The 25,974-nt window shown below is 49.7% G+C and overlaps 1 protein-coding gene across 1 annotated transcript in view; it reads right to left on the bottom strand.

Moving 5' to 3' along the window:
- Window positions 1-13,604: 13,604 nt before the first annotated feature.
- PLXNA2 (plexin A2) overlaps window positions 13,605-25,974 on the bottom strand; it is a 175,018-nt gene continuing 162,648 nt past the window's right edge. The window contains 6 exon segments of the mRNA XM_050911214.1: window positions 13,605-14,536; window positions 15,460-15,610; window positions 15,947-16,159; window positions 18,084-18,253; window positions 18,884-19,074; window positions 21,344-21,443. Of these exon segments, the coding sequence (XP_050767171.1) occupies window positions 14,441-14,536; window positions 15,460-15,610; window positions 15,947-16,159; window positions 18,084-18,253; window positions 18,884-19,074; window positions 21,344-21,443 (921 nt within the window). The 3' untranslated portion in view covers window positions 13,605-14,440.

Here is a 25,974-nt window from a genome sequence, read left to right as displayed (position 1 = left end):
CACCTCTCCTGCTCGGCCTTGCTCCCACTTTTCCTCCATCCTTTTCCTCGCATTACCAGTCTCCCGGTGGCGGTGCGACGGCGGGGCCCCCCTCCTTCCTCCCCGCTCTGGTTCTGCTCCTCCCGTGGCGGGGGGACGTGTCCCTCGGCCAGGGACACCCGTGGGGCCATGGGGAGCCGGGGAGTGGGGGAGCCCTGGGAACCCGGGACCGGCAGCAAGCAAGGTCCGCTGTCATCTATTGCGTGCATAAATTATCCCTGTAATTACACCATATGCACAAATTGTACCTTATTAATCACTATAGAACGCTAATTACTCTGCCTGCTGCCCTGGCCTCGGGGGAGCCCCCCCGCCAAGCACCCCAGAGGTTTCGCTGCTGAATTAGCCGGAGCTGTTACATCCCCTGTGTTTGCTTTGGAGATGCGTTGGGTTTTGAGGCTCTCCCGAACGGCGGTGATTAACCCAGCTGCAGGGTGCTGCTAGCTGCAAAATCCCTGTCATTTCCCTGAATGGGAGGCGGTGGAGAGAGCCATTTGTTTTAATAAGGCTCTTTTGTGCGTGCGTGTGCGCGCCTGTGTGTGCGTTTGGTGGCTGCTGCTGTGGTTTTGGGGTTGTAATTGTGATAACAGATGCTGGAGGAGAGCAGTTTCAGTCCTGGGCCTCTTGTCCTGCTCATTACTGCCTCTGTGAGCTGCCACTTGCACCCCAAAGCTGCTGTTTAATGAGCCTCAGTCAGCAGCAAGAATCAATTAATACTCAAGCACCGTGGCTCAGTCTTGGTAAATGCAAAGCCATTGAGTTAAAGCAAAAATGAGTGGAGAGCAAACCCTCGCGTAATCCTCCACCGCGGGGCAGCCACAACAAACGTGGGCTCTGCAGTTAGGCAAAAAGATGTGTTATCCGTGCTGCGGGCTGGGCTCCATTCTCCCCCCAGTATCCCACACCCCGCTCCCCGTCCCAGCCATCTGCAACATTTCAGATGGTTTATTCGTGAAACAGGCGGTGAGCAGGAAATTAGAAGCCCTACTGTATGTAAATGGGAACCTGTGCAAAAGTGCTCAGGAGCTCTGAGGAAGGAGCAGCTGTGATTTGCCAAGCCAACCAGAAAATTAAAAAGATTGTTTTACAAACACGCAGAGGGCATGTGCGTGTGTGCCCACACGTGCGCAGGGGTGGCCCCAGCTTCGGGCAGAGCCACGGGTCCCCTCCGCTCCTCACAGGGTGGGAGCGGTGCTTGCCTGCGCTGGAGCGAGGGCAGGAAAGGCTTTGCAGTCCCTTGGTTCTCAAATCCCCTCTGCCAAAGACCGCTTTCATCCTGAGAGCAATGAAAGGCAATTGAGGGGGACGTGATCTGTAGCTTCGAGCTGCAGGGTAGGTAATAAGACAGTTGAAAGTCTCCTTCCCTTCTAGGTCAGTGCTTTGCAGACAGGTCAAGGATTCATCTGTACGTTTAACCCCCTTTTGAAGTGAGGAGGACACCCTCGTTTTCAGGGCTCAGCAGAGATGAGAAAACTCAATCCACTTCAGAACGTCGCAGGAACCCCACACCCGAGGTGCGCAGTGGATGCTTTTGCTCAAGACTCATTCTGCAGCTGAACTGAGCTCACGGAAGGTAACTCAGTGGCAGCGAAGTGCCTCGTGTCTGCGTGACCATGGTCAGGAGCTGTGCTGGAGGGCGGCAGCTCCCAAGACACGGGTGAAGGAGATGGCAGCAAAACGCCTGCAAGCAGTGCCTGGGTGCAGGGTTACGTGCCAGGCTGGGCTGGCCCATGGCAGCTGTAAGACACTTTCCCAGAGGCTCTCCAGGGATCTTCTTGCATTCTCCACCCACCAGGCCTGAATAGAATTCTTGCTGCGGGTTATAAGAATTCACTCTTACACTCTAATTTAATGAGGTGTCTTAAATGTGGATTTAATCACAGTATTAATGTAACGGTCACTGCATTCAAACTGGTGAGTGCAAACATCTTTCCTGAGCAGACAGCTCTGCTGCATCCTTATTAATCCAAAAATCATATCCATATTAATCACTCCACAGATTATTACTCAACCCGTATCCATTACCAACCTGCTAATCCTCCAGCCCATGCACTGGGGTATTAACTTCCCCACCAGCCGGCTCCTTGCTGCTCCTCTGCAGATGGAGAAAGAGATTCAGAGGTGCATCCTTGGGAGCTTGCTCGCCACAGAGCTCCCCACTTAACAGCTCTGTATCAAAAGGCAGTCAATTTATTAGTGTGTGTGTAAATGAGGTATTTGTTTGAGACCTGCAATTAGTACCGTGCTGAGACTACTGTGGACGCATTTCCTACAGCCTTGCCATGCCAGTACACACTGAGCCCCCGCAGCGCCCTGCCGATCCGGCTCCTGCTCCGGCAGGAGGAATACCACTCTCGTGTGCCAGACGGGGAATTACAGCATCTCCAGAGGGTGATTTAGCTCAGCTGGGGTGACTTATCTTCTAGAAGCACTGGTCTCTTTTACATGTCTGTAGCAGGAGAGGTGAATCCCGCCCATTAGCATGATAGGAGCTGCTGGCCAGGGCCATTATTTTGCTGCCAGCCTCGCAGCCAGCAGAGTTTATCATCCTTCTGGAAGCATCGGGCCATCCTCCTGCTTCTACCTGTATAGGCAAAAAGGCCAGGCCATGCACAGAGCAATCCTTTGAGTTCTCTCCCAAAGTGGATTTGAGTATTTCTGGTGCTTGATCTATTTGTTTGGTGTATTTGTTCTGTGTGACTAGCCTTGAGCCACTTCCCTCCCGGGCAGGGTGCTGGCACTCTGACCTGTGCTTGTCAAAGGCTAAAACGCTATTTGAGCACATATAAAATATGCATGAGGTCTGTGACCTAGTCTATAAACTCCTGTACAGCCTGAGGCAATGCCTTTGTGGCGAGCTCAGGGAGATTGCAGGTTCTCGCTGCAAAAATCAAATGATTGTCAAAAGAATGCTTAAAAACTTGTGCGAGAGCAACTCTCCCCCTGAGATCATCCCAACACTTCCCTCTGTGAAAGCTGAACACGGCAAAAAAAAGGAACTTTTAAGCATTTATATCTTCTCCTCAAAGCTCAGCCTAATTGAGTGCTAACAAAAGAGAAAATGCTTTCTCCTCTCCGGGCAGCCGGCAGCAGCTGGAGCAGAATGACAATGCCGGCCGTGCAGAGACAGCCAGCTCCGTGCAGCCCTGCCCCGCATCCCGGCGGCTCCCAGGCCACCCGCAGCCACCTTAGCACGAAGGGTGCGTGTGTCCAGAGCCAGCCCCGGCACCCAGCGGGGACTCGGCTAATGAATGTATTAGTCTCCGGTGCTTCTGCAGTGCCTTTCATCCGAGGCTCTCCAAATATAATTAAATCTCCCAACACCTGCATAAGGGAATGGAAGTAGCTCCGTTGTTAGATTTTTCAGAGGGGAAGGAGGCAGGCAGGCAGGTTGCTCACACGGCAAGGCAGCAGCAAAGCTGGGAGTGAACCACAGGGGAGAATAATTGTCTCCACTGCAGGAGTAAATGGAGGACATTTATTGCTTTGAAACAGCAGGAGGCTGTGGTGTCTCCAGCTTTTGAGTCTATGGAGCTGGAGGTCCCGGGAGTGGGCTCTTTGCTTTAGCCAGTAGCTGGCTGTCGGTGGCCCTTCGAAGGTGGCAGGCAGGCGGGGGCAGCTGGAGGGGCTCTGCAGCCCCAGAGCAGCCCCCCTTCCCCTCCCCAAGGGGCTGATGCTGCTGGGCGCCCGGCTCTGAGCACCAGGGGATGGAGGTGGGTCCTGGTCATCGCAAGGAGCACAGCAAATCCCCATAGCTCTTGGTGAGGGCTGAGCAAAGCAAAGCACCCATGGGAAAGGATAATTTTCAAATGATTGCTGATTTTGCTTTAAATGAGCTACAAAGCAGAAAACCCCTGTTTTGTATTTCATACTGCTAGGAGAGCCTCCTGCTCCCTTCCCAGCCGGCTCCGAAAACAGAGACGATGTGAGAGAAGCTCGAAGCACTGAGGAAGGGCACATGCACAGCCCCATGTGCACCCAGCTGTGGAGCTCCAAAATTTGCCTTGAAGTAAGTCTGGACGAACAGGATCTATTTATAAACCCCCAAACATTATTCCTGGTGCTCAGCCATAGACAAGCCTATTTCCAGGAGCAATAAGGGCGAAATGGCAGTCATAAAACCCCAGTAATCAAATGTGAAAAGAACAGCCCAATTCATTAATACCCAGACAAGCTGATAGAGACATTCTTAATTATCAAATATTACCGTGGAGTTAATTTTTACCTGAGTTGTTTAAGCCTGGCCATCCTCCTTCCCTTTTCTTAGACATTTTGCCATAGGGCAGCATTGAACATTTGTAATTAGATTCCTTCACTGGAGTTAATTATGAAGCGACAATAAAGCCGGAGTGGTTTCCATTTTCATAAGTATTATTTTGAACTAAAACCAAATCCTTTGTTTTGGCATCAATATTTGTAATTTTAAGTTTAATGTGAACCCTGGGGTGTACTCTTGATACAAATAGATATAGACACATTCATGTTGTATTATGCTGTACATCTATTTTATATTGTGTTAAAATACTTTCACATTATTTTATATACACTTGCCTGCACAAACATATCTATATACTGGAGCAGATACAAGATTTCTCTTCTGGAAGAAGAGAACCCTAAATTAATTAGGTACTTTTCATCCCATTGATGTCAGACGAGCAGCCCCCACTAGCAACATCAATACTTTGGAGGTTCCAGATTGACCCAGCACCTGGGGAAACGTGCCGCCGTAGCAGGCACGGTGAGGGGTCCCGAGTGTCCCACGAAAACATCCTGGATTAGGGAGGAGGGGTTTTAACATGGTTATTAGTGATGTGCTCCATTTCAAGCAATGAAGTGTCCACTCAAGACTAAGCTAAATTTCCATGCAAATGAGTTAGCCACTTAAATATAACAAGACCACGCATGCTTATTGGAATAAAAGCAAGAAATTTTTGTGGTTATTATTGCCAGTTTAAGATAACTGTCTCATTACATACAATTATATGTCACTCTCTAGCTAAGCATTCACAGACGAGAAAAGATGCTGGAATTTAAACAGGTCAAAATTAATGCCACGATGGTATTTGATAATTGAAAGTGTCACCTCCATTAGCTCGCCCTGATAACCAGGCTTGAAAAGCCAGCACCAGGATGTCCAAAATCCTTTCCACTATTTACAAAGCGACGGTGATTAAGCAACAGGGCAATCCCATACCTTCAGAACGTGAAATAAAAGCTGGCATAGGGGATGCAGAGCGTGAGCACAGACAGAGCTAAACTGGGGGGATGGAGGGTAAACTCAAAGCTGTTTTGCTGCTGCTTCAGACAGAAAAACTGCCCCAGGCGGTCTGCAGAGCTGCGGTACCCCAGCTCAATGCTGTAACAGCAGCCTTGCGGGGGGACGTTTGCTGGCACCCACAACCTTACCCAAGTAAGGTCCAAACCTGCTGTTTTAGTGATGCCTTCCAAGGCGTGTTTGTGGCTCTTCGCTCTTCTGCATTGGGCATGGGAAATGATAGAGGGATCTAAGCCATCTGCATTTTATATAACCTTTATTAAGCACCACTTGACCTTGTCAGTGCTGATAAAGCCCTGTGAAGTGCATGCCACATAAAATGTAATTTTTAGTTGAGTATACTTATTATATTAAATATATTAACAAGGTACAGATGAATACAAATGACCCCATGGTCAATGCTGTCGATTCACATTGGAATTTCTTTCACCTTTGCTGAGCTGAAGGAGTCAATAGCCTCTCAAAGGTCGCACAGGGAGTGCAAATGCTTCCTGCCAGCAGCCATCCTGCTGCCTGCCCCCGGTGCCTCTACTACAATGCGATGTCCACGAGCAAGTCAGCACAGAGACCAGCATCTCCGACGGTCCCCTGTAAAACACCATACCCCTCTCCTCCAGCCCTTAGGAAAGCTCTGGGAACCTCAGTTTAGTTCATATTTTATTCTTGGTATAATTCAGGCTAACCCAAGGCACAAGTGAAAAACAATCATCTCCTCTTTTATTCCCTAACTTCACAAATCATGTGAAAATTCACCCAATATTGGGTTGACACACCCCGGTTCAGCACTGGGACGGTTACAGGACCGCCAGCAACAGAACTAAGAGAGCCCATGGGATCGATATGCCGAGGTTAAAATCTACTGGTTTAAAGTGGGAGATGGCAGGATGTGGCCCACCTGCCTTCCTAAGGTTCGTGTCAAGCTTTGCTCTCAATTTGAGGAAAATAAGATAAAATGACCTGCCTGAGGAGCAGGCTGCCGCACTGACATGATATATTTGCATTAGCTTCAAATAGGAGTAGCTTCCCATCGCCCTATTAGCACTACACTAAAACAAGCGGACTCGGTGTCAAATGTCTGTATAAAAACTACATCTTGGGGCAGCACTGAACTCCCTGCTGTGATCCAGTGTGTGCCATGCCTTCCCCTTCTGGGTTAGATTTATCCTTTTTAGTACCTAATTTAGAAAGAAAAAAAACTAAGATCCTTCAGAAAAAGCGGTAAGACCTCTTGTTCCAGATCCCCATGTTTCTTTTTTAATGCTTCCTTAAGGGTCTCCATTTTTCTGTCACTTATCATCATCCAGAGTAATTTTGGGCTGTTAGAGAAAGTTCATTGCTGTAATTGCAACCATATTGGTCATTAAAGTTGACAGACAGCTGCTGAAGAAGTCACTTGCTGATTCCTACCACTCAGCAGATGCCTCTCAGCGCTTGCTGAAATGTTGTCTTGAATTTATGAAATGGAAGCAAATGCATTTTACCTCAAGGACTGATAATTTCAAGGAGGGAAAACATGAAGAACTCATCCAGGCCTTTTATTTGTAAACAGCATTTGCCTGCTCCTTCCCTAACTAGAGTGGAAGTGCCCAGTATTTCCCGCAGTCCCGAAGGCTGCCTGCGTGCCCTCTCCTGCCTGCAAGCATCGGTGCGCCTCGGGGAGACATCTCAGCCCTTCGACCCCTTTTCCTGAGATGATAAACTAGCACGTCTCACGGGACATTTCTGAGCTTGAGGCCATTTAGCAACGATGCTAAAACTCTGCACTGACGGCTCTTGAAGAGCAGAGAGGCCAGCAAGGACGGCAACAGCCTCACCCGCCCCGCTCTGCGGGAAAGGGAGCCGTGCAGCAGCATCGCTCCGTCCCTCAGAGCCTCCCCGCGTCTACCGCACTTTGCTTTTCATTTACGATGGGAAAAATTTTGCCTCCTGCAAAGGTAGAAGTTGCTTTTCAAAGGCTGGAGGCCAGGGGCAATCCCGGACCCCCGTCCAGCCCAGCTGCACCCCCGGCTTCGCTAGGCAGGGGTTATTTCCAGATTTCCACTTACCCATTTATCGCTGGTGCGATTCAGTAAGGATTTCTCACCAATATACTCAGCTTATACAATAAATGCCACACACCACATGTTAGAAAATAAGGACCCACTCAGGAGGGCTTTTTTAACCAGTAAACTTTATTTATATATAACAACAGTACAAAGTGAGTCCTTGGCTTGCAAAATAGGAGTGTTTCATATTTACAATAGGTACACAATAATATATTAGAATAATAACAAAACCCCCTTTTTCCTTGGAACATTTTTAAATACTTAAACTTTCTTACATTTTTTCCACAACACTTGTAAAAACAACAGAAAACAGACAATCATCTTAAAAAAAAATATAATACAGAACTCCAGTGTGTCAAGTATAACGGGGAGGGGAGGAGCCAGAGAACGATACGGTGGAATGGGTACGGATACAAATCAATTCATTATTCCTGCCAACACACAAATCCCCTAAAACCAGCATGTGTTTATTTTAAGGAGGGGGGCAGAAGAAATCAGAATCTGTTCCACGGCTGATGCCCCTACATTCTGTGACATTTTTGGGGACTCCAGAAGTTTTAGTACCTGTACATTCCCTTCCCCTTGCTGCTTCCCACCGCTTCTCGTAACGGCCCCCAAGGTGCCATTAGCACAGAAACACTCATCAATAAGAGAAGGACATTTTACTGCAGTATCTTCTGAAGCTATGAAATAACATGGCAAAATCAGCTCATCAGCTCATTTACTTTCCGGCGGCTCCTCTTGCATGCGCACCCTTCTGCGGCCCAGTCCATGAGATGGAAACATCTGATGGAGACGCTGTTGCATAAACTTCCAAGCTTATTCGAAATAGAGGTATTAAAAATCTCAAAGGAAAGGCCATACAGGAGATCTCGTATTTGATGTGGCAGCCTCAGGAGGCCCAGAGAGTTTGGGATATTGTCCGTGCAATTGGATGGACCCTGCAGGTCTTTTGAGCATGTTCTTAGGCGCTGCAGGAACGTCTATATTTTCAGTATTATATTCCACTTTTACAAAGAAAGGAGAGGAATGGGTAACACGGGGGCAAACAGGGATCTGAAAGAACAAGCACACAGACACCGCCGTGCTCACAGCACGGCCAAAACACCTTCGGCTGCGTTTGAGCTGCTCCCGGTGCAACTGCAGCAGCAACGTCGGCGCAGACGCCCAGGCGAGACGAGGAGCTGCTTTTCCAGCGAGGGAGCAGTCGGTCTCTGCTGTCCCGTGCTGCCCCGCTGCCTTCGCCTCCCCACCTCCCACCCCCCGGCACGGCCCCCAGCACGCAGTGAGGCACCCCGGGCCGCAGGGCACGTACCCGACACCCAGAGCTTTCTGCTAGGAGCCAGGCAGGCAATAGGTACTGCCCGCAGCTGGGACGCCGGCCTCTGTGCCGTGCCTTGCCCAGAACTGGACCACCGCCCGAAGCTGGGGGTTTTCATGGTGAACAGAGGCTTTGCACAAAGCCTTCCAGGCGGCAAAAATCCGTTCGAAGACTCCCATCCTCTTCCCCTTCAAAACTAATCTGACCGACCTATATTGGAATTGCACATTCAGGGTTGCTCAGCTCAGCGGATCCTGAACGGCGCCTTCTTCGCAGTGCACACTGGCATCTTTTATTCCGATTATTTCCCCACCGAATGTCTAACTAAAAAAAAAAAAAAAGCATCCTGTCCACGCGGGTGTTGGGTGGCCTCATAGCTGTCACCAGTGCTTTGCCTTCAGCCTCCGACCCACCGGTCTCAGTGGCCTCAGGCGAAGGCTGGGAGGAGGCTGGGGCGATGCGGGCGTTTTCACCGAAGACACATTCACTAAACGGACGGGACTGCTCACCTAGCTCTACCTAGTACGCAACTATATACAACGTCGCAGCTCCCTGCGTTATTGGCTTGCGGTTTATGGTACAAATGCAATTCTGAAACAGGATGGCTGAAGCTTTGTGGCATTTTAATGCATCTTTGATGTCAGTTATATATCCTTCTCTGAACATTTTTTCTTCTCTCCAGGGTACAGTCACTTGTGAGCTTTCCCTGATGTCCCAGCTTATTCAAGTCAGTCTATTTTAGTTTCATTTAGTTTGGCGAGCCGAGTCCCCATGACGGGTGAGCTCTGACAGCACTGCAAACTGGATGGAGAAGAGCCAACGACAGGCGAGAACGTGGCTGGGCTGCTGCCGGGGAACACGCTCGAGGCACAGGCTTGGACAGGAGCATCACAGGGACCATGCTGGGAGCTGCTCTGCCCTTTGCCAACCTGCTGCCCCGGGCACAGGGCGAGGGCAGCGGGCAGGTCGGCGCTCCTCATCCCTGCTGGCTGCTTGGGACTTCTGGAAATAAGACCTTGTTTGTAGGTCGTGCCCACTGGAGGAGGGAAGCGCTCCGACCCTTTCCATGCAGACTTAAACGACTCACACCGAGGCGCCCAGAGTGAGCAGCGTGCAGGAACGCAACCCCAGAGCTTTAAGCCCTCTCGCTTTTGTCCTCCACATGCCCACCCAAATTGTTTCCTACACTATGACATTTTTGGTGAAGTCCAGTTGAAGGTAGGAGAGAGAACTTATGTGGGGACGGGCTGTTAGGATTTTAAGACAGTGTGTTGAAGGCACTGCTGTGATGAAGGTCTCTGTTGCCACCACGTCGAGCGGCTGCACTCGCCATCCCCACTGTGTCACAGCACCGAGACCCTGCGGGAAGGCACCGCCGTCCGGCACGGCCACGTCCAGCCTCCTTCAGGGATAAACCTCCCCGCCACACGTGCTGCCTGGGATGCTGCCCGGGATGCTGCCCACCAGCAGCGAGGCCGTGGCAGTGGTTTTGTTTCTCAGCGCTGGTTCCCATGGTGGGTCTTCACGCAGCTGCGGACTGGTCCGTGCTGGATCCCACAGGGGCACCAGCACTTCGGCCGTGCTGATCTCTCCTGCCTCCCTTTACACATAAATTCATCCTTTATGGCAAAGTGTGGACCGCTTGACGTCCACATCCTCTGTACTTTGGTGGGCTGCAGCGTTGTGGTGCTCCACAGCGGGGCTCACGCGGAGACAAGCTTGCCTATAAGTTAGACTCTTGTATATGGGTTTTTAATAAAGGCTTTCAAGGTGGAGAAGCATTTGATTAGCACCTTGCTCCCCCTTGGAGTGGGTGCTTTGATAGCTCATGAGCAGAAGATTAAATGGAATTATTTAAGCAGTGACACCAGGCAGAGAGATTCCGGAAAATGACGTCTCCCACTTTGATGTCGAAATACCTGAAACGAAGTGAACTGGAGAATCAAAACACCAACTGGCCTTGCAGGAGGAAGGGGGCAATGAGAGGGATGTGAATCGTTTCATCTAAGGCAAAGTCACTGCCCCCTCCTGACCAAACCTCGAGTCCAGTTTGCTGCAAGTGCGAAGAAAATGCCATTTTGAGATCTGAGGCTTCCTCTTCCCAAAGGAGTAACTGAAAAGTCGGATGCAAACAGGGCAATAGATTACAAGCGCTTTGCCCCAAGGGGATACGTTGCTTCATTCCATATAATTGCCTGTAAAGATCCATAATTCATGTCGACCACCACGAGCAGACACTTGGCAGATTATTTATAGGCCACCCCTTCCAGTCAGCACCATGCTGTTCCCTACGCCATCCTCCTAATGCCTTTTCAGATGATGGAAGAAGAGATGTTTCTGCTGCTTCCCTCGGAAGTCAGTCAAAAGTGTAACAGCTTACTGGTTTTGCAAAGTGCTCCTGCTACTTTCCCTTTCCTCCTCTGCTCAAATTCCTCCCACAGCACAGAAAATAAACTCAGTTGTCCCCTTCTCTCCTTAGTGCTCTGGTGTATTCATGGAATACAGACCCTGTGTTTAGCCAGCTTGGACACGTTGGATTCTTTTAATCCTTGCTCACAAACCAATCCCTCTGGGCTCTGCAATTATTTTTCTTTTTCCCCTTCATCTTTACCTTCCAGGATAATCCCAGTGTATGGGCCCTTTCCCAGGCTCCTGCCAGGGGAGGGGGAGAGGCTGCTAAGGGGCAAACCAGCCGAGCAGGGCTGGCAGCCCATCGCGTTGCACATGGAGCATCTCGAGCAGGGAGACCTCCTACGTGCCGCCTCTCCTGCTGCCTGCCCGTGGGGGAACAGGCAGCCAAAACACATGCGGAAAAGAAACTGGTCACCGGCATCGCTGGCATTGCTGCTGGGTCACTGCAGCACCCACCCTCAGCACTGCCCGAACAAACCCCTTGCCAGAGGTCCCAGGGGATGGTTGGGGACCTCTGCCTTTGCGGAGAAAACACTGGGGAAGGGGGAATGACAAAATGTTTGCTTATGGGGTGCTCCCGGCCAGAAGGTAGAGAGCAGGAGGAGGAAAGTAGGCTTAAAAGTGGCTATGCGAAAGCCTCTCAAATAGATGTGAAGAAAAGAGGACCACGAGGGCCTGACTTGGGCTGTAAGGCTAGCACACATTCACCAGCACCCAGGTGATGAAAAGCCAGCTCTTTGCTTTGGGCAGTACTCATATTTTGTGAATCCTGCAGAGATAACTATTCAGACTAATATTTAGCAGTGTTTGGAAACTGTTTGGAAACCATTTGGAGTGCTTTCTTTGGGTTTCAGAGTACCATCAGAATTTGGTGAATGATCTGAATATGAATACCCCAAACAACGACCACAACTAGAACATAGATCTGGAAATGACTCACATAAGCTGCATCCCGGATCACTGTGAATAGCAGTAACAGAAACCAGCACAGAATGAGACCTGGAGGATTTCAAAACGTGACACTCTGCAATCCCCTGTAACACCAGCAGCAGCAAAGAGCAGGGCAGGCTGGCGGCTGCTGCAATGATGGCTCGTTCACCACGTCCGCAGCGCTGGGCTCGGGGATGCCAGACTTCAATAGGACAACCCGGACATTTGCACATTTTCTGTCTTTGAAATTAGATTCATTGTGCTGGAGAAGGATCCCTGGGAAGGGAACTCTCCCAATAACGGGCAGTACAAATCCTGCTCTGCTTCTCAGCCTCTCTCTTTCTGCCAGCTCTCTCCGTGTCTCAGTAAATCCAAGCCCTCCAGTTACAAAGCTCAGGCTGTTGCAAATGTCAAGAACTTATTGCACAAGGTCGATCGTTATCATTAGCATTTTCTTCCAGAGTATTAATAGGGCCCAGAGAAACTCACAAAAGTGGATTACCAAAAGAAAGTGGACTTGGCATGGCTTTTACTGAACGGTAATTAAAACAACAAGCTTCCTGAGTATTTCTCTACATGCTTCTCCCCTCCCCTGTTGCCGGCTCCCCTTAGGACTGCGTCTCGAGACCAAAAGCCAGCAGTGCTGCCGGTGCCGGGAGCCCACGGTGACCCTCCCGGGCTCCTCTGGGCAGGAACAGTAGAGGAGGGGGACAGATATGAAAATGGATTTTCCTTCGACACACACCGGCTGCAAACTAAGGTCCCAGTCCGGCACTGCCCGGGCAGGGCTGAGCAGACGCTGGGAGCTATTTTGCTGCCACTGCCAAGCTCACGCAGTCAATACTTGTATTTCCATTAGACCTAATCACCCTGTCCTCCCCACTGCAGCCTGCACAAATATCAATATTTATTACAGAGAGAAATATTTACAGCGTTCCTTCCCCTCCTGGCACTCTACAAAGGGACACACATAAGCTTTGGTGTCTTTGAAAGAAATAACACTCACAAACATTTGCCTGTCACTGGCCACAAGAACACGCGCCGTCAGGGCCAGCAAGGAACCGCATATCACAACGAGACGCCGAGACAGAGACAAGACAGCAGCGCTAGCTGGCCTGTGGAGTGCTGGTTAAGGTTTTCCCTTGCCTAGAGCAAAGATTTCTTTCCCTTCCCCAGTGGAAATGCAAGTCCTGCGCCTGGCCCCGGGCGACACTGCGAATGCTGGCAGAGAAACTCAAAGGGAGCCTGTGCTGATCAGCTCTGCAAGCCAAACAGAAAAGCAATAAATATCTCATCTCGCTATGTCGAGTCTTTTCAAGTATCGCTCACTGTAAACATTGGGGGTTTGTGGGGTTTTACTGCAAGAAATCAGAGGTGGCTGCCAGAAACCACCACCAAAACGCAACCGAGGAGGCTTCATCCCAGCGCTGCCCGACGGGGAGAGGGCAGCCGGCCGCTTCTGCTCACCCGGTGCCTGCAGACACCAGCAACGCCCCGACTGCGGCCGGGCACGACCGCGGCCACGCCGCCGCGCAGGGTGCTGCCGGATCGCTGCCGCGGCGCCGGCGTCCAGCGAGGCGGAATGGGGGTGGGAAGGGGAAAGCGTTTAAAATCAGATCTTTCCTCGTTCAACAGTAAATGGGATTTAAAAAAAATATATATATATTGACACTATATAAATACATAGATAAAGCTGGATTTCAAGACAGGTTGGATGATCTGATGGTTTTGCAATTCAGGTAAAGTTCCTTCTAGTGCCTATAAGTTACTCAGCCACTGAACTATTTTCTGGCTAAACTGCTATTTTACTTGTGTAAAAAGGTGTGGTGCAAACTTGTGCTCATATTTTTTATAAGATCCCAAAAAGAAGTAAGTTTCGGTTTTCCAGACTTTCCAATTGGCGTAAGAGTCCGTTCGCAGAATGACTGAGCCGCGTCCTCGGGAGTCTCTCGAGGGCAGGATTCAGAGCTGAACCTTGTTGCCAGGATTATCTCTGTGGCCTCTGTGGTTTTTGCTCTATTTCTTTTTTTTTTTTCCTTTTTCTTTCTTTCTTTTTTTTAAAAAAACCCTTTAAATAAAGTTTTATTTTCTAATATACATCAAACAATTTTCATGCAAAGCAGCGGTCATGGAGACATCCAGACTTTCCAGGTTCCTTCTTTCCATGTATGCTCGAAAAAAAGATCCATCTTGATTTGACTTTGATTGAGATGCTTTGTCTTTTTCTCTTCCTGCCTTTTCAAACCGGATCCTATATGATTTTGAACACAGTCACTCCTTGGGCCAGTCCCTGCTCCCTCCAGAAGAGCCTTGGTATTTATATGTGTCCAGCACCTTCCTTGCTTGTTCTCCCTCTTGATTCCCGAGAGTCTGTGCAATCCTCTGCCCTTTGCCGTCTGTGAGCACCGCAACCTTTCTTCAGCTCTCAATAGACATGGCACCAATAAGTTGCTCTACTTTGTATGCCAGACGCTGCCTACGTGCCTGTTCATCCTGCTCCAAAGCCCCAATGAGCTGGCACAGAAAAAATAAAAAGGGAGAAAAAAAGAGAAAGAAGTCAGTGTGCGAGAGGGGGTGGTAGAGGTGGGTGGGCAGCAAGATGTGAGCAACTTGAAATGTGGATGTGTGAAACTTAAATAACAAATGGCGAAGCAACGCGACGAGCGCTTCGCCATGCCGCAGCCGTGCTCATTGATTTGTTGGACCGCTCGGTGCACATCACCCACACAACACAATCGTTCCCACTCTTGTACCTTGGACTCCACACTTCTTGTCTCATTTAGCATGAAAGTTATGAGATTTTTAAACCCTAATCGGAAAATAGCTGTGGCATTGTATCACAAATGCATACATGCAATTAAATGACAAAACCCTTCCTTTTAATGGACATAATTGCAAAATAGGTTCTTCTTACACTGAAATGAAGGGGTGGAACAGATGGCAAGAACTTGGTTTCAAGTGATGCATTCATTAAAGGAGCTCACGCTGCCAGGGATTCTTTGCAAACAGGAGTCTGTGTCACTGCAACATGGGATTTGTACCACGCTGTTCCCAAAAGACAGGGATGTTTCTGGGGAGCTTCACTGGGTCATGATGATTTTCCACTACATTTAGGAGTGGGCTGCACTGGGCTTATGCCGAGGCTGAGGAATCCAGTTGCTCCCACAATATTTTAGCTCTCAGTCCTCCTGGGAAGTACGCTACAGGCACGGCCAGGACCCGAACCTCTTTGTGCATGAACAGAACAGAGCGGGACAGCGGTGGTGTGAGCTACAGTCGTGCTGCATCAAGGACAAGGGAGGAGAAAGGAGCTCTGCGGGGTGGCAGCAAGGGGGATCGCTGCACGAGCCACTGCCGCACAGAAGCACGGCTCCTCTCCCACGCCGCACGTGCCGCCGGGCGGCATCGCCTCCGCGCCCGCCCCGGGGGACACTCACCTCTTCGCTGTACTTGCTGACGTAGGAGTAGATCTCGTTGAGCGCGCTCAGCATGTTGAACTCGACGGAGTGCAGGCGCGACTGCTCGGCGAGGTAGGCGTTCATGTCCTGGTCGCTGATAGCGGGGAGCTTGGCAATGTCTGCGTAATACCTGCGGGAAGGAAAGGCCAAGGGAGGCCATGAGAAACACAAAGGCTCAAAATGCCCCGCTTCTCCTTGGGCTTTAAACTAAGCTCTGCAGGGAAAGGACATCATTTCGCTTTAGGCTTACATCTAGCAAAACAGGATCCTGGTCTGTAACAAGCTGAAAATAAGAGCAGTGATGTTCTGCAGGGCTGAGCTGTGCCACCAGCTCGCGGCAAGAGCCACCCTGCTGCATCATCGGCCACTGAGGGCAAAGCTGCTCGGCGCAGGAGGTCGGACAGGACTGGAGCACCCAAGGCCAGCCCGGCACCCATGCTGCTGCCACCCACGCGCTGCTGCTCACCTCTCCACCCAGCTCTTGTAGCTGGGGATGTCCTTGGCGTACAGCAGCTTGTTGGAGGGGGAATCCTTGCCCAGGCGGTGCTCCGAGGTGGAGCAGGAATCCATGAATGTCTGAGCCACAACAGAGAGGCAGGCATCCGTGATGCTGCCTTTGTGGATATCAAACACGAACTGGGGGTTTTTGATTACGTTCACCCAGAATCGGAGAGGGAGGCTGTAGGGAAATCAAGAAACAAAACTAAATGTTAAGACAAAGGCTAGGAAAGGACACTTGCTGCGGTTTGTGTTCCCAAGCAGAATACAAATGGTGGGAAGCAGCAATAATCTGAATAGGAGCTGGGCCAGGTCCATCAAACACCAGTCAGCCCAGTCCTGCCCGGATTGCTTGTGACGGGTCCCGCTACGCCTGGGCTCGACACTGCTGCCCTGCGCGCCCCGGGAGCTGCTCTGGGGTCTGATCCTGCACAGAAAGGTGAAGGAGGCGAGAGCCAGGCGGGCAGCAGGCGCCGAGGGCAGGCTGGCTGTGTCAGGCAGGGCTGAGCAGTGTTCGGTAGTACCGAGTGAGCAGCTCTGCCAGGAGCCCATTAAACTGAGTTCGTTAGAGTGGGAGTCTGCGGCGCAGGGCTGAGCCCGGGGCAGCGGCGCTGCCGCCCCCATGCTAATCAGCCGCTGCCCGGCCACTCCGCAGTCCATCATCTGTGAGCGGTGGAGCAGGCATCAGAGGCTTTGTCCCCAAATCCCGAGGCATTTGCAATCAAAGGGGAATTATTATTCCTTTTTTCTTTGGCTGTATAGCAGGATCAAAAAAACAGCTGCTGCTTTCTATTACCTTTCAAGTCTCAGCTCTCTCTATCTACCCAGCTAGCTGCACTGAAGGCTTCAGCCTTAACTCTTGCTGCACTGCAGGCAAGCAGCTCAGCTGCATCCCCGGCAGCGCCAGCTCCCCTGACCCCCCATTACCCCAGCTCTCTCTTCCAAGCCCTCGTTTGCTTTGACCTGCTCCAGTGGCATAAGCCTACTCCCATCTCCCCACCAAAATTCCCTTTCTGGGAATGCTGCAGCCGACCAAAATGCTCAGAAGAGCTGTTAGTTCAGAGGCCAAATTTTCACCGTTCTCCCGAGCCCCCCGTGCCCCGGGGCAGAAGGAAGGATCAGGGCTCATGTGGTCTGATGGCTCTGGCAGAGCAAACTCTGCTGGTCGGCGCTTTCTTTTTTATTGCTTTAAGAAGTCTCATCTTTTTTTGTGATTCTAGAGTTTTTATCTTAATAACTCCTTCTTCTAAGGCTTTCAATAAATTGTTTTTAGCTTCCCACAGCCTTAGTGGGGAACCCAGCTTTTGGAGCCGTGATGATTAGAGGCCTTTTAAACCACGAGGGACTCGGGGGAAAATACGAAGTCTTCAGGGAGCAACCATTTGTTGTGCTTTTTTTACTTCCTCGCAGAGGTAAATTTCCAACCCACGGAGCTTTTAATCCTAAAATAACAGCAGAGGCAGAGACGTGAGAGTTCCCATTGTTCGGAGAAGGCTGAACCCAGCTGCAGTCCATGTTGGCTGTGTGCGGGGCTGGCTCCTTCCCCCCTCGCCACCTCCTCCCACTGCCCAGTGGCTCCAGCTGCTGCCCGAAGCGATGGGGAAGGTGCAGCCGCTCGCCGAGCTCTCCCCTCCCGTGCCACAGCAGGGTTGCACAGGCAGGGCTGCACAGGCAGGGTGGTGCAAGCATGGAGCCCTGCTTCCCGCTAGCAGAGCGGCTCTGCGAACTGAGCGATTTCCAAAGTCCAGGTGTGTGGATCTACGGCCTGAGGCCAGTGCCCAGCTCCCACCCGGGGAAGAGGACTCAGAGATAGCCGGGCTCGTGGTTTAACACTGCTCCGGGGTTTTAGCTCGTGTGTGCACGGGGGGCAGCATGAACCAGGATCAAACCCCACTGCCACATCTGCTCGGGGCATGGGGGCAGCAGCGGTGCTGGTTCAAAAGCATTAGCACAGCTTCGTGGTACATCTCATGCTTTAGAGCTATGGGACTTGGTTGTTCCCAGCCTTCCGAAAGCTCTTCCCCATCTCTGTTTTTCCCCAGGACACAGGTAATTGCTCAATACTCAGGTCTGCCTCCCCTTCCAGCCCCCTCCTCCATTCTTACCAATTGCTCTTCCACGTGTGCCTCACATCTGTGTCATGGATGCCATGCTTATCTGCCTGCTCATCCAAGAAATCGAACATATACTTGATGGCGAGCGGGAGCGCGCTGCCGCGGTGCACGGTGCTGAACAGCGTCTCAAACAAGTCGTCCACGAATTTCTGCAGCGTACCCTAATGGGAGCAGCAACCGAGAAGGTGACAGGAGGGACGGGCGCACACTTGGCTAAGGGTGGCGGAGGGGACGTCAGATGGTGTTGCCAGCTCTGCACAGCCCCGCAAAGTGCCACCATGGACCCCACAGGAACAAGTAAGGTCGGGGTCCTTATGAATGCTGACTGTGCTGCCGGAGAACCCTGGGGGGAATGCTTCAGCCTGCAGCTACTCACGGCTGTACTTACTCTTTATTTCTAACCTGAAACAATTTCTTTTGCTTTCAAAAGCAAATCTGCATTATCTACAGTGACGAACACATGGTGAAAGGCAGGAAAACTCTCTCTGGCTGAGGAAACAGGTTAAATATTTACAGGTACTGCTGCGTCTCTCCAACTCTTTGTGTTTCAGTACCGTGCAGAAGAATGAAGTATTGCAGCAGTCACCTGGCAGTGTGAGGAAACCTGGGCTGTGTCTCTGTGGCTGCTCCAGGAGCCACCCAGCCCCTGGGGCCCAGGAAAGCCTGGCAGGGACAGTCCCCCCCCGCCCTGGGAGCTGAGCATCATTAGGGACTGTGCAGGACCCCCAGCAAGCGTGTCTAGAGGGACCTCTCTATGCATTTCCTAAGCAAATTTAGCACATGGCAGTTACCTTTGTAGCTAATAGCCTGGTCAGGTAGATCTCAGACACCATCTTACTGCCCCGGTCTCCTTCCTTCTGGTCTCCGTGGTCATGGTTTTTGACCAAGTGCCAGACCTTGACCCCGCTCTCCAGGTCGGGGGTGATCATGGGGGCCCGGGAGCGCAGGCTGTCGGGGCTGCCAGTGTAGCGGAAGGTGGAGTCTGAACAATGGGAAGAGAAGTCGGTCATGCTCAAAGCAAACCCCTTTTTCATTTCCCTGACTCTTCTCAGTGATGCCACCATGCTCGCTAATGCCAAAATCATCTGTGCTGGCTTTTTTATGGGGTAAGGAAATGTAATACCACCCAGGCACCACCAAAACTTGGCGTTTGCCAAAGATACGTGTTGGTCTTCAGTGAATAGAGTCCCTCAGACGTGAGCCTTTCTGTTTTCACACTCAGACATGGGGCTTTTCTGCTCCATTTACATCCCTTACTTATGTGAACTCAATAATACAGGTCCATACAAGATTCCTCCATGAGTTACAGCTCACGCACACTAACCCTGGGCACCAACTCCCGCAGCACCGGAGTCCTGAAATCACTATTTTGTAGATAATAACGAGCTGCCCGGCACAACCAGCACAAAGGGCAGAAGAAACTGCTGTTCTTGTTCTTGAGGCTTTCATTAGAGCAACAAGGGCTCAAGCTGAGCACTGACTGCAGAGCCCGAGGCCAGTTCTGCATCCCAGCCGTGCCGCCCGCGGGGCTGAGCGGGTCCGGCCTCCCTGCTGTCCCTGCCTCTGCCCTCCTTCCCGGCAGGGAAAGGGGACCTCAAAGGGGAGCAGACAAAGGTTTTTCCCTTAATTGCTCGGAAACCACAGAGGGATGTGAGATATATTTAACTTCCCAAAGAATGTGCCTCCCTGGATCCCATCCACGGTGTCTCCAAGCCGAGATATGGGGCTGAATAGCACAACCGCGCCTTGTTGGGTTTTTCTTCCTCTCACTAAATTTCTTTTTTCTCTGGGAACCTCGTGCATTTTCTCAAGTTTAGCCTTCAATTCACTGCTCACCCTCCTCATCGAGAGTAAGGGGATCAATCATAAATCAGCCAAGGGAAATACGCAAGTCATTACCAAACTAGCTAGATTTTCATCCCTGATTAAGGCTTAGATAAATGAGTACTCCAACTGATATAATTAAGGAGATAGACAGGGGGACAGCTAGGGAAGCATCTAGTAATTCTATTTTTAAACATAGCTCTGTACTGATATATAATGGGGGAAGTAAATAAGTATCTCATTTAAATTCTGTCTGCACAATTAGAAGTATTAATCTTAACATGAGCAATGATAGTTCATATTGGTAGTCTGCAAAAGCTTTTCCATCTGACATAGATCAATGAGCACTGAGGACTCAGACTGTGTGACCCAGCCTCGGTTTTTCCATCACCTGAAGTGTGGGAAGTGCTGGGCACTCGGGTGGACTACACCTTGCAGGGAGAAATGACTTTTCTCCTGGCTTTTGCCTAAAGACTCTCCTGTGGACGGCTCCTCAGAACCCTTGCTCGAGAAAAAAACCCGTTATTTTGGGAGCTATAAACAAGAGAAGGAGACGGGTTTGTCAGGAGACCTCTCATTTGTAAAACACTCTGTAAAATGAAAGATAACGAAAGATCAGTGCACTAGAGATTTTGCCACTGCTGCCTTTTATGGAAGTATATTATTACCATTATTGTGGATTTAGTGCTATAAACGCGCACCTGGCACCTTGCAGACTCAGTTACTGCGGCTGCAGCGTCTTCAGGGACCCCCTGTAAAGTGCCGAGCCCTGCTGTTATGCAAATAACGAATTCCCAGGCGTGCACACCCGAGCACGCCGAGTTAAGATTGCTGTTACCCATTTCTGACCCATTAGCTAAGGATTCAGGATCCTCCACTGAGAGAAGAAACAGATGAAGTAATCAGGTCTTTCTCTCGGGCAGCCCTGCTTACATGCAAGGGACACAAAGCTGCTTTCCTGCAGCAGGAGCCCCACGGGTGCTCTGCAGCGCCCAGCCCCTCTGAGCCAAAAGACTTTCCTCGGGCTTTTCCAAGACCCACATTTCCAAAGGCTGCTCACGTGCTTGGCATTTGCTTTTCCCTCCTCTCAGCTTCTCTGGTCTTTTTGCTGTTCTGCTCATAGATGGAAAAGCCTTTGCAAAAAAAACAGTAGCCAAGGACATTTTTCTGTTTGGCACATGAATGTACTTTCATTTTGGCTGATGTGGTGTGCTTCTTTGGGGGAAGCTGCTGCTTTTTCCCCACCTAATTCCCTCAAGGTGTTGCCCTCCTGCAACAAAGGCAGCTTCAATACCAGCCCCATCAAGATACATTCTCAAGTAAAGCTGCAAGCTTCAGGCTGGCTCTAAAATGTGCAGTGCAGCAGGAGCAATGCCCAGTCACCATCCGTGAGCCATCATTTCCCGGCCCTTAACTCTGCTTCTTACCGTATCGACTAATAGACGTCCGGGATATACTGGCAGAGGCAGGAATATTGTAGGAGGAGGTCTGTTTGGGAACGAGAGCCACAATTGAGCGGTCTGATACCTGGGGAGGCAAAGGAAGAGAAGAAAAGATCAGCGAGATCCACCGTCCGCACTGCAATCACCAGCTGCTCATCCAGCAAACACAGGCAACAGAAGTCCCCAGGGCCCAGCCTGGGCAGGGAGCTGTCGGCACGGCACGGGGCTCCCGAGGGCACGGGGAGCAATCCCGCCGGCCAGCCCTTGCAGGGACGCGCTCCCGCTCTGGCTGAGCTCTGCGCTGGGTCGGCAGCAGCTCTACAGCAAGGGACTGAAGGAAAGGAGTGATAAATCAAAAGATGGCTTGAAGATGTTTTCGGTCGTTCTGATTTAGGATTACGTTTTATCTAATAGAAATGAGAATCTCAAGAATTGTTGTGATCCAATTAAAGTAACAATGCAGAGGGAATAAAACAGCTATAATAACGTTATGGACCATAAAACTTTCCTATTAAACCATTTTTTATTTTAGCAATTTTTACGAACTTTAGAAGTTTGATTCACAGCTGAGCAAGTCATAAAGCCATCTTTCAGAGTATTAAATTGTCAGTCCCTCTACTGCACCAGAGAAGGAATTAAATGCTGGGAAGTCAAACTATAAATGAACATTAGCGCTAACAAGATTTTGTTATAGCAGATTTTAGTAGCCATGTTTAATTTTATCCTCCCTATAAATCTAGTAGTCACTGGAAGTTTTTTGACTTATTTCCCTTAATTAAGAATCTGCAGGTTTCCAGGGAACGGGCCTAAGTGTCTTTTAATTTTGAACTCGTGGCCCGTGGTGCAGCACGGCAAGGGAACAGAGAGCGGAGTCACCGCATCTCGCAGGCTGACGGACCCGCCGGGGCCCAGCCAACACATTATTTAGAGGAGCTGCACAGAAGAAACGCCTCTTCAGGCTGGAGAAATTGCTTTCGGGGCTAAGTCCTCCATTATTTGCCAGGAGTCCTGCGAGGGACTCGGCCCTGTCCCTACGCACGGGGAAGCTCCAGGGCAGCAGCTGGATTTTGCTCCCCCAGCATCTCCCTGCACTATCAGCAGACGGGGTGTTTGTACAACATCTGCCGCCGCGAGGTGACCCGCACACAGCGATCTTTGCTGCCTTCAAGGCTTTGGGTTCCATTCAGATGAAAAGTTTCATGTAAATGCAACTTATTATTATTGCTAGTGATAGTGGAAATAATAGTCACTTGTGCTTCACAGTACAAAAGTGAGATATTTCTAAGCCAAACACTTCAAACACCTCTGTTATTTCCCCTTCTGCTCCTGCCTCACTTCATCCCATTTATTAAGTCAATGGAAGAAACGATCAGTGGTGATATTATTTTCTTTGGCTGTTATTAGCTGCCACTTCAGTTCAGTTTCACTAGGGAGAAACCCGAGCGGGCTGGCAGCCCAGGGTGCTCCCGCGGAGGCAGCAGCTCCCCGGCCGCCGTGCCGGGATCCCTTTCCACCAGGGCTGTGCTTAACTGGGAGAGAGGCATTAAAAATTCCACACACACACAGAGCACTCTCACTCTCTAAATTTTGGGTCGAATGGCTCTTGTCAGCTAAAAAATACCAGTGTGCAAATTAGCATCAGATGTAACACACATTCGTTTCCCATCTCGCTCTGCTGTTGCCACACTCCCATAAAACCCCAGAGACGCCTGCGAAGCTAGCTGGCTGTTTTACAACTTTATAAATATTCTGAGTCTTCTACGAGCTGGAAACATGCTGCACAAAACACCTTAAAGAAAAGAAAAATAAAACCTGGAGCAGGGAGAGCAGCAGTGCAGAAGCCCAGACAATACTACTGCGTTTGCATGGGCTAGTGAGGATGCTGGCTCCATGTCCACACCACCCTCGGCTCCTAAGTCTCGTTTTCCACACAAATCTTCCCTCTCTGCTTCTAATTTCTCATTTAAAATACTTTTCTAGTCTCTCAGCCCTTCCAGACTCACAGTGGCTGACAGGTATTCATGCTCTGCTGCCTTGGAGTTAACCCTGCATGAGCCACTGTAAATCATTTGATATTAAATTCAGTGTTTCATTTTTCTTGAGTAAAGCCACACGAGCTGAGACTCTCCCATGGAGTTTAATAGGCATGAAACCAAAAGGATACTACACAAATGTAATACCATTCCTTACAATATAGTTTAAAAGCTCCAGAGGATTTAACAAAGAATTACGCCTATTTAACCTATACATCTATTTTTATAAATGAAGAAATAAGCAGCAGGCATATAGTTCTCTATATAATACTATAAAGTGGTTCAAAAATATTACAGAAAGATGAACATTTCTTTTTAAATCCAATCTGGCTTTTGCATGCGAAGGCTTCCCATGAAAAATACATTTTATCGGTTGACGCAGACATATATCGTATTTTTATCATCCTTAACATGTAGAAAACAAATGTAATAGTGTCAAATTCCAATCTTGGAATTAAATAACTGTCCTCTGCAGAGCCTCCCCCCCGGCCCCAGAGCACGGTGAGCAGGAGGAGGCTGGTTTGGTCCCTGGCAGGAGTTTGAGCCCAGGAGCTGCAGGGAACGGGGCTGTGGAGCAAACGGACTCCAGAAATCAGGAACAGGGGCAAGGCTGCGAGGGCCGGGCAGGTTCTGGTCCTTGCTTCAGCGCTTACTCCCCGGTAACAGCACCTCCACAAGAGACCACAAAATGCCCGGTGTTATCGGACGGAAACATGGGCTGTGCATCTCCACTTACTGCGTGCAAATCCAGACATCACTTTGCCTTCAGATCAGCAGATAAAAGTAGACGGTATCCGACCAAGAATAAAGACAAGACAGCTCTGAATAAAAGATGGAGATACCTTTACAGAGCTAGCTTTTATTTTTTCTAGAAATTTAGAAATCATCTTCACTAGTCCTCCAGAAGCTGGAGAAATCTAGATTTCATGTTTATGGCTTGAACCACACCTGTTTTATATGTAACATTCCTCCTAAAATGGTGAGACAGCAGCGCTTGAAACTCAAACGATTTTATACCCTCCTCTAAGCTGTGCCTTTGCCCACATATTTGTTTTACTGTGTAGTCCTGGAACATCTGTATTTTTGACACCTAATAAAAACACTTATTACTCAAACAGAAAAAAAAAAGGTAGGAATAAAAAAAAAAAAATATTGCTGTTTGTTTTTGGCGAGAGCCCTGCCTTGACAAGATTTCTGTTGCAGTGCAGAGAACTTGGCTTCTTTTTACGGCTGAAACAGCTCTGTCGGGCTGCACAGAGCTCGGGCCAGAGCGGGGAGAGACGTGCAACTGCTACCTGTTTGGATGTCTGGCAGCAAACTTCTACTTTGTTCCAGAGCAAAACTGACATTCAAATGGCAGGAATAGCTGCAGCATCTTGAGTGCTGCAAGGATTTTGTTTATTTTAAGGGTAAACTTGTGGCTCAGATTTTCCCACAGGCACTGAAATGAAAGTACTCCCTCCCCTAGCACCCAACACACATCAGGCAAACATGGCTTTCACTTGTGACTTCCTTAAGATGACTTTTAAAGATCAAGGCATAATAAAGTCTCGCTGCTTCCCTGCATGTTGGTTAATCCCTTGCAACTGTCAGGTAAAACAGATTTTAGAAACAATGGAATTCATCTGCACAACTCCTATGACATTTTACAGTAATCTGTGTTTAAATCCGTCGGGCTGCTTGGGAAAGTTGACCCTCGAGGTGCTTTTTTGTATGCACTTTGCATATTTATGCCATTCTCTCTGCCTCGCTCCCTGATTATGTGGCTCCTGTCAATACTGGCTCACATTCAACTTACACAGCATGAGTCACGCTGATGGACTGGAGATGGTGTATAAACAGGGAAAGATGCCAGATTAAATACTAAACACTTCTGTGTAGGTAGTGATGGACAGTAGTAGGTTACAGGTCCCAATTAATGCAGTTATCCTCTGCTGCAGACAGGCTTTGAGTAAAAGCCTTTGATTCTCTTTAACCAAACCTTCCTCAGCTTCATCTTTACCTCTCTTTCCATCTTTTGCACACTGTAAGAAGCCCTTTCAACAGATGCACGCCTATCCAGGGCAGCCTGGGCTGGGCGGGGGCACGCAAGCTGCAAAAGCTAAAGACGGCAACAGTTTCTTAGGTCACCTTGCCCACCCTGGCCGATGCACAATAGAGCATCTTCACTGTCCAGCTTCGTTTTATATGACTTTAGTGGCAAAACTCCTGTTACTCGGCTTGGAAGACGAGGTGTGGGACTTAGGAGGTTTGATGTCACTCTGTCAAGAAGTAGCTCTTGATATTCACCTTTTCTTGACCTGGCCTCATCCCGTACCTCCCCGCAGCACTCCCTCGACCCTCCATGTGACAGTATTTGAAGTATTTGCTCTGTTTCCCTTCTTCACTCCTTGCACGATGCTCAAGAGTCAACACATAGGAAGATCACGAGTACGAGAGACGAGCTGCCGCTGCAGCCTGTGCTTTGCATCAGATCATCAGATCGTGTGGTGTTTGCAAAGCTCTGAAGGAAGGCAGAGATCCTCTTCCTTCCCTGCCGTACTCCTGGCTGTCTCAGACCCCCACGTGCCATCCCTCTCCTGG

The sequence above is a fragment of the Gymnogyps californianus genome, chromosome 27 (assembly GCF_018139145.2).
Source record: "Gymnogyps californianus isolate 813 chromosome 27, ASM1813914v2, whole genome shotgun sequence".
In the NCBI taxonomy this organism is placed as follows: Eukaryota; Metazoa; Chordata; class Aves; order Accipitriformes; family Cathartidae; genus Gymnogyps; species Gymnogyps californianus.
This window is presented reverse-complemented; position numbering and strand designations above follow the sequence as displayed.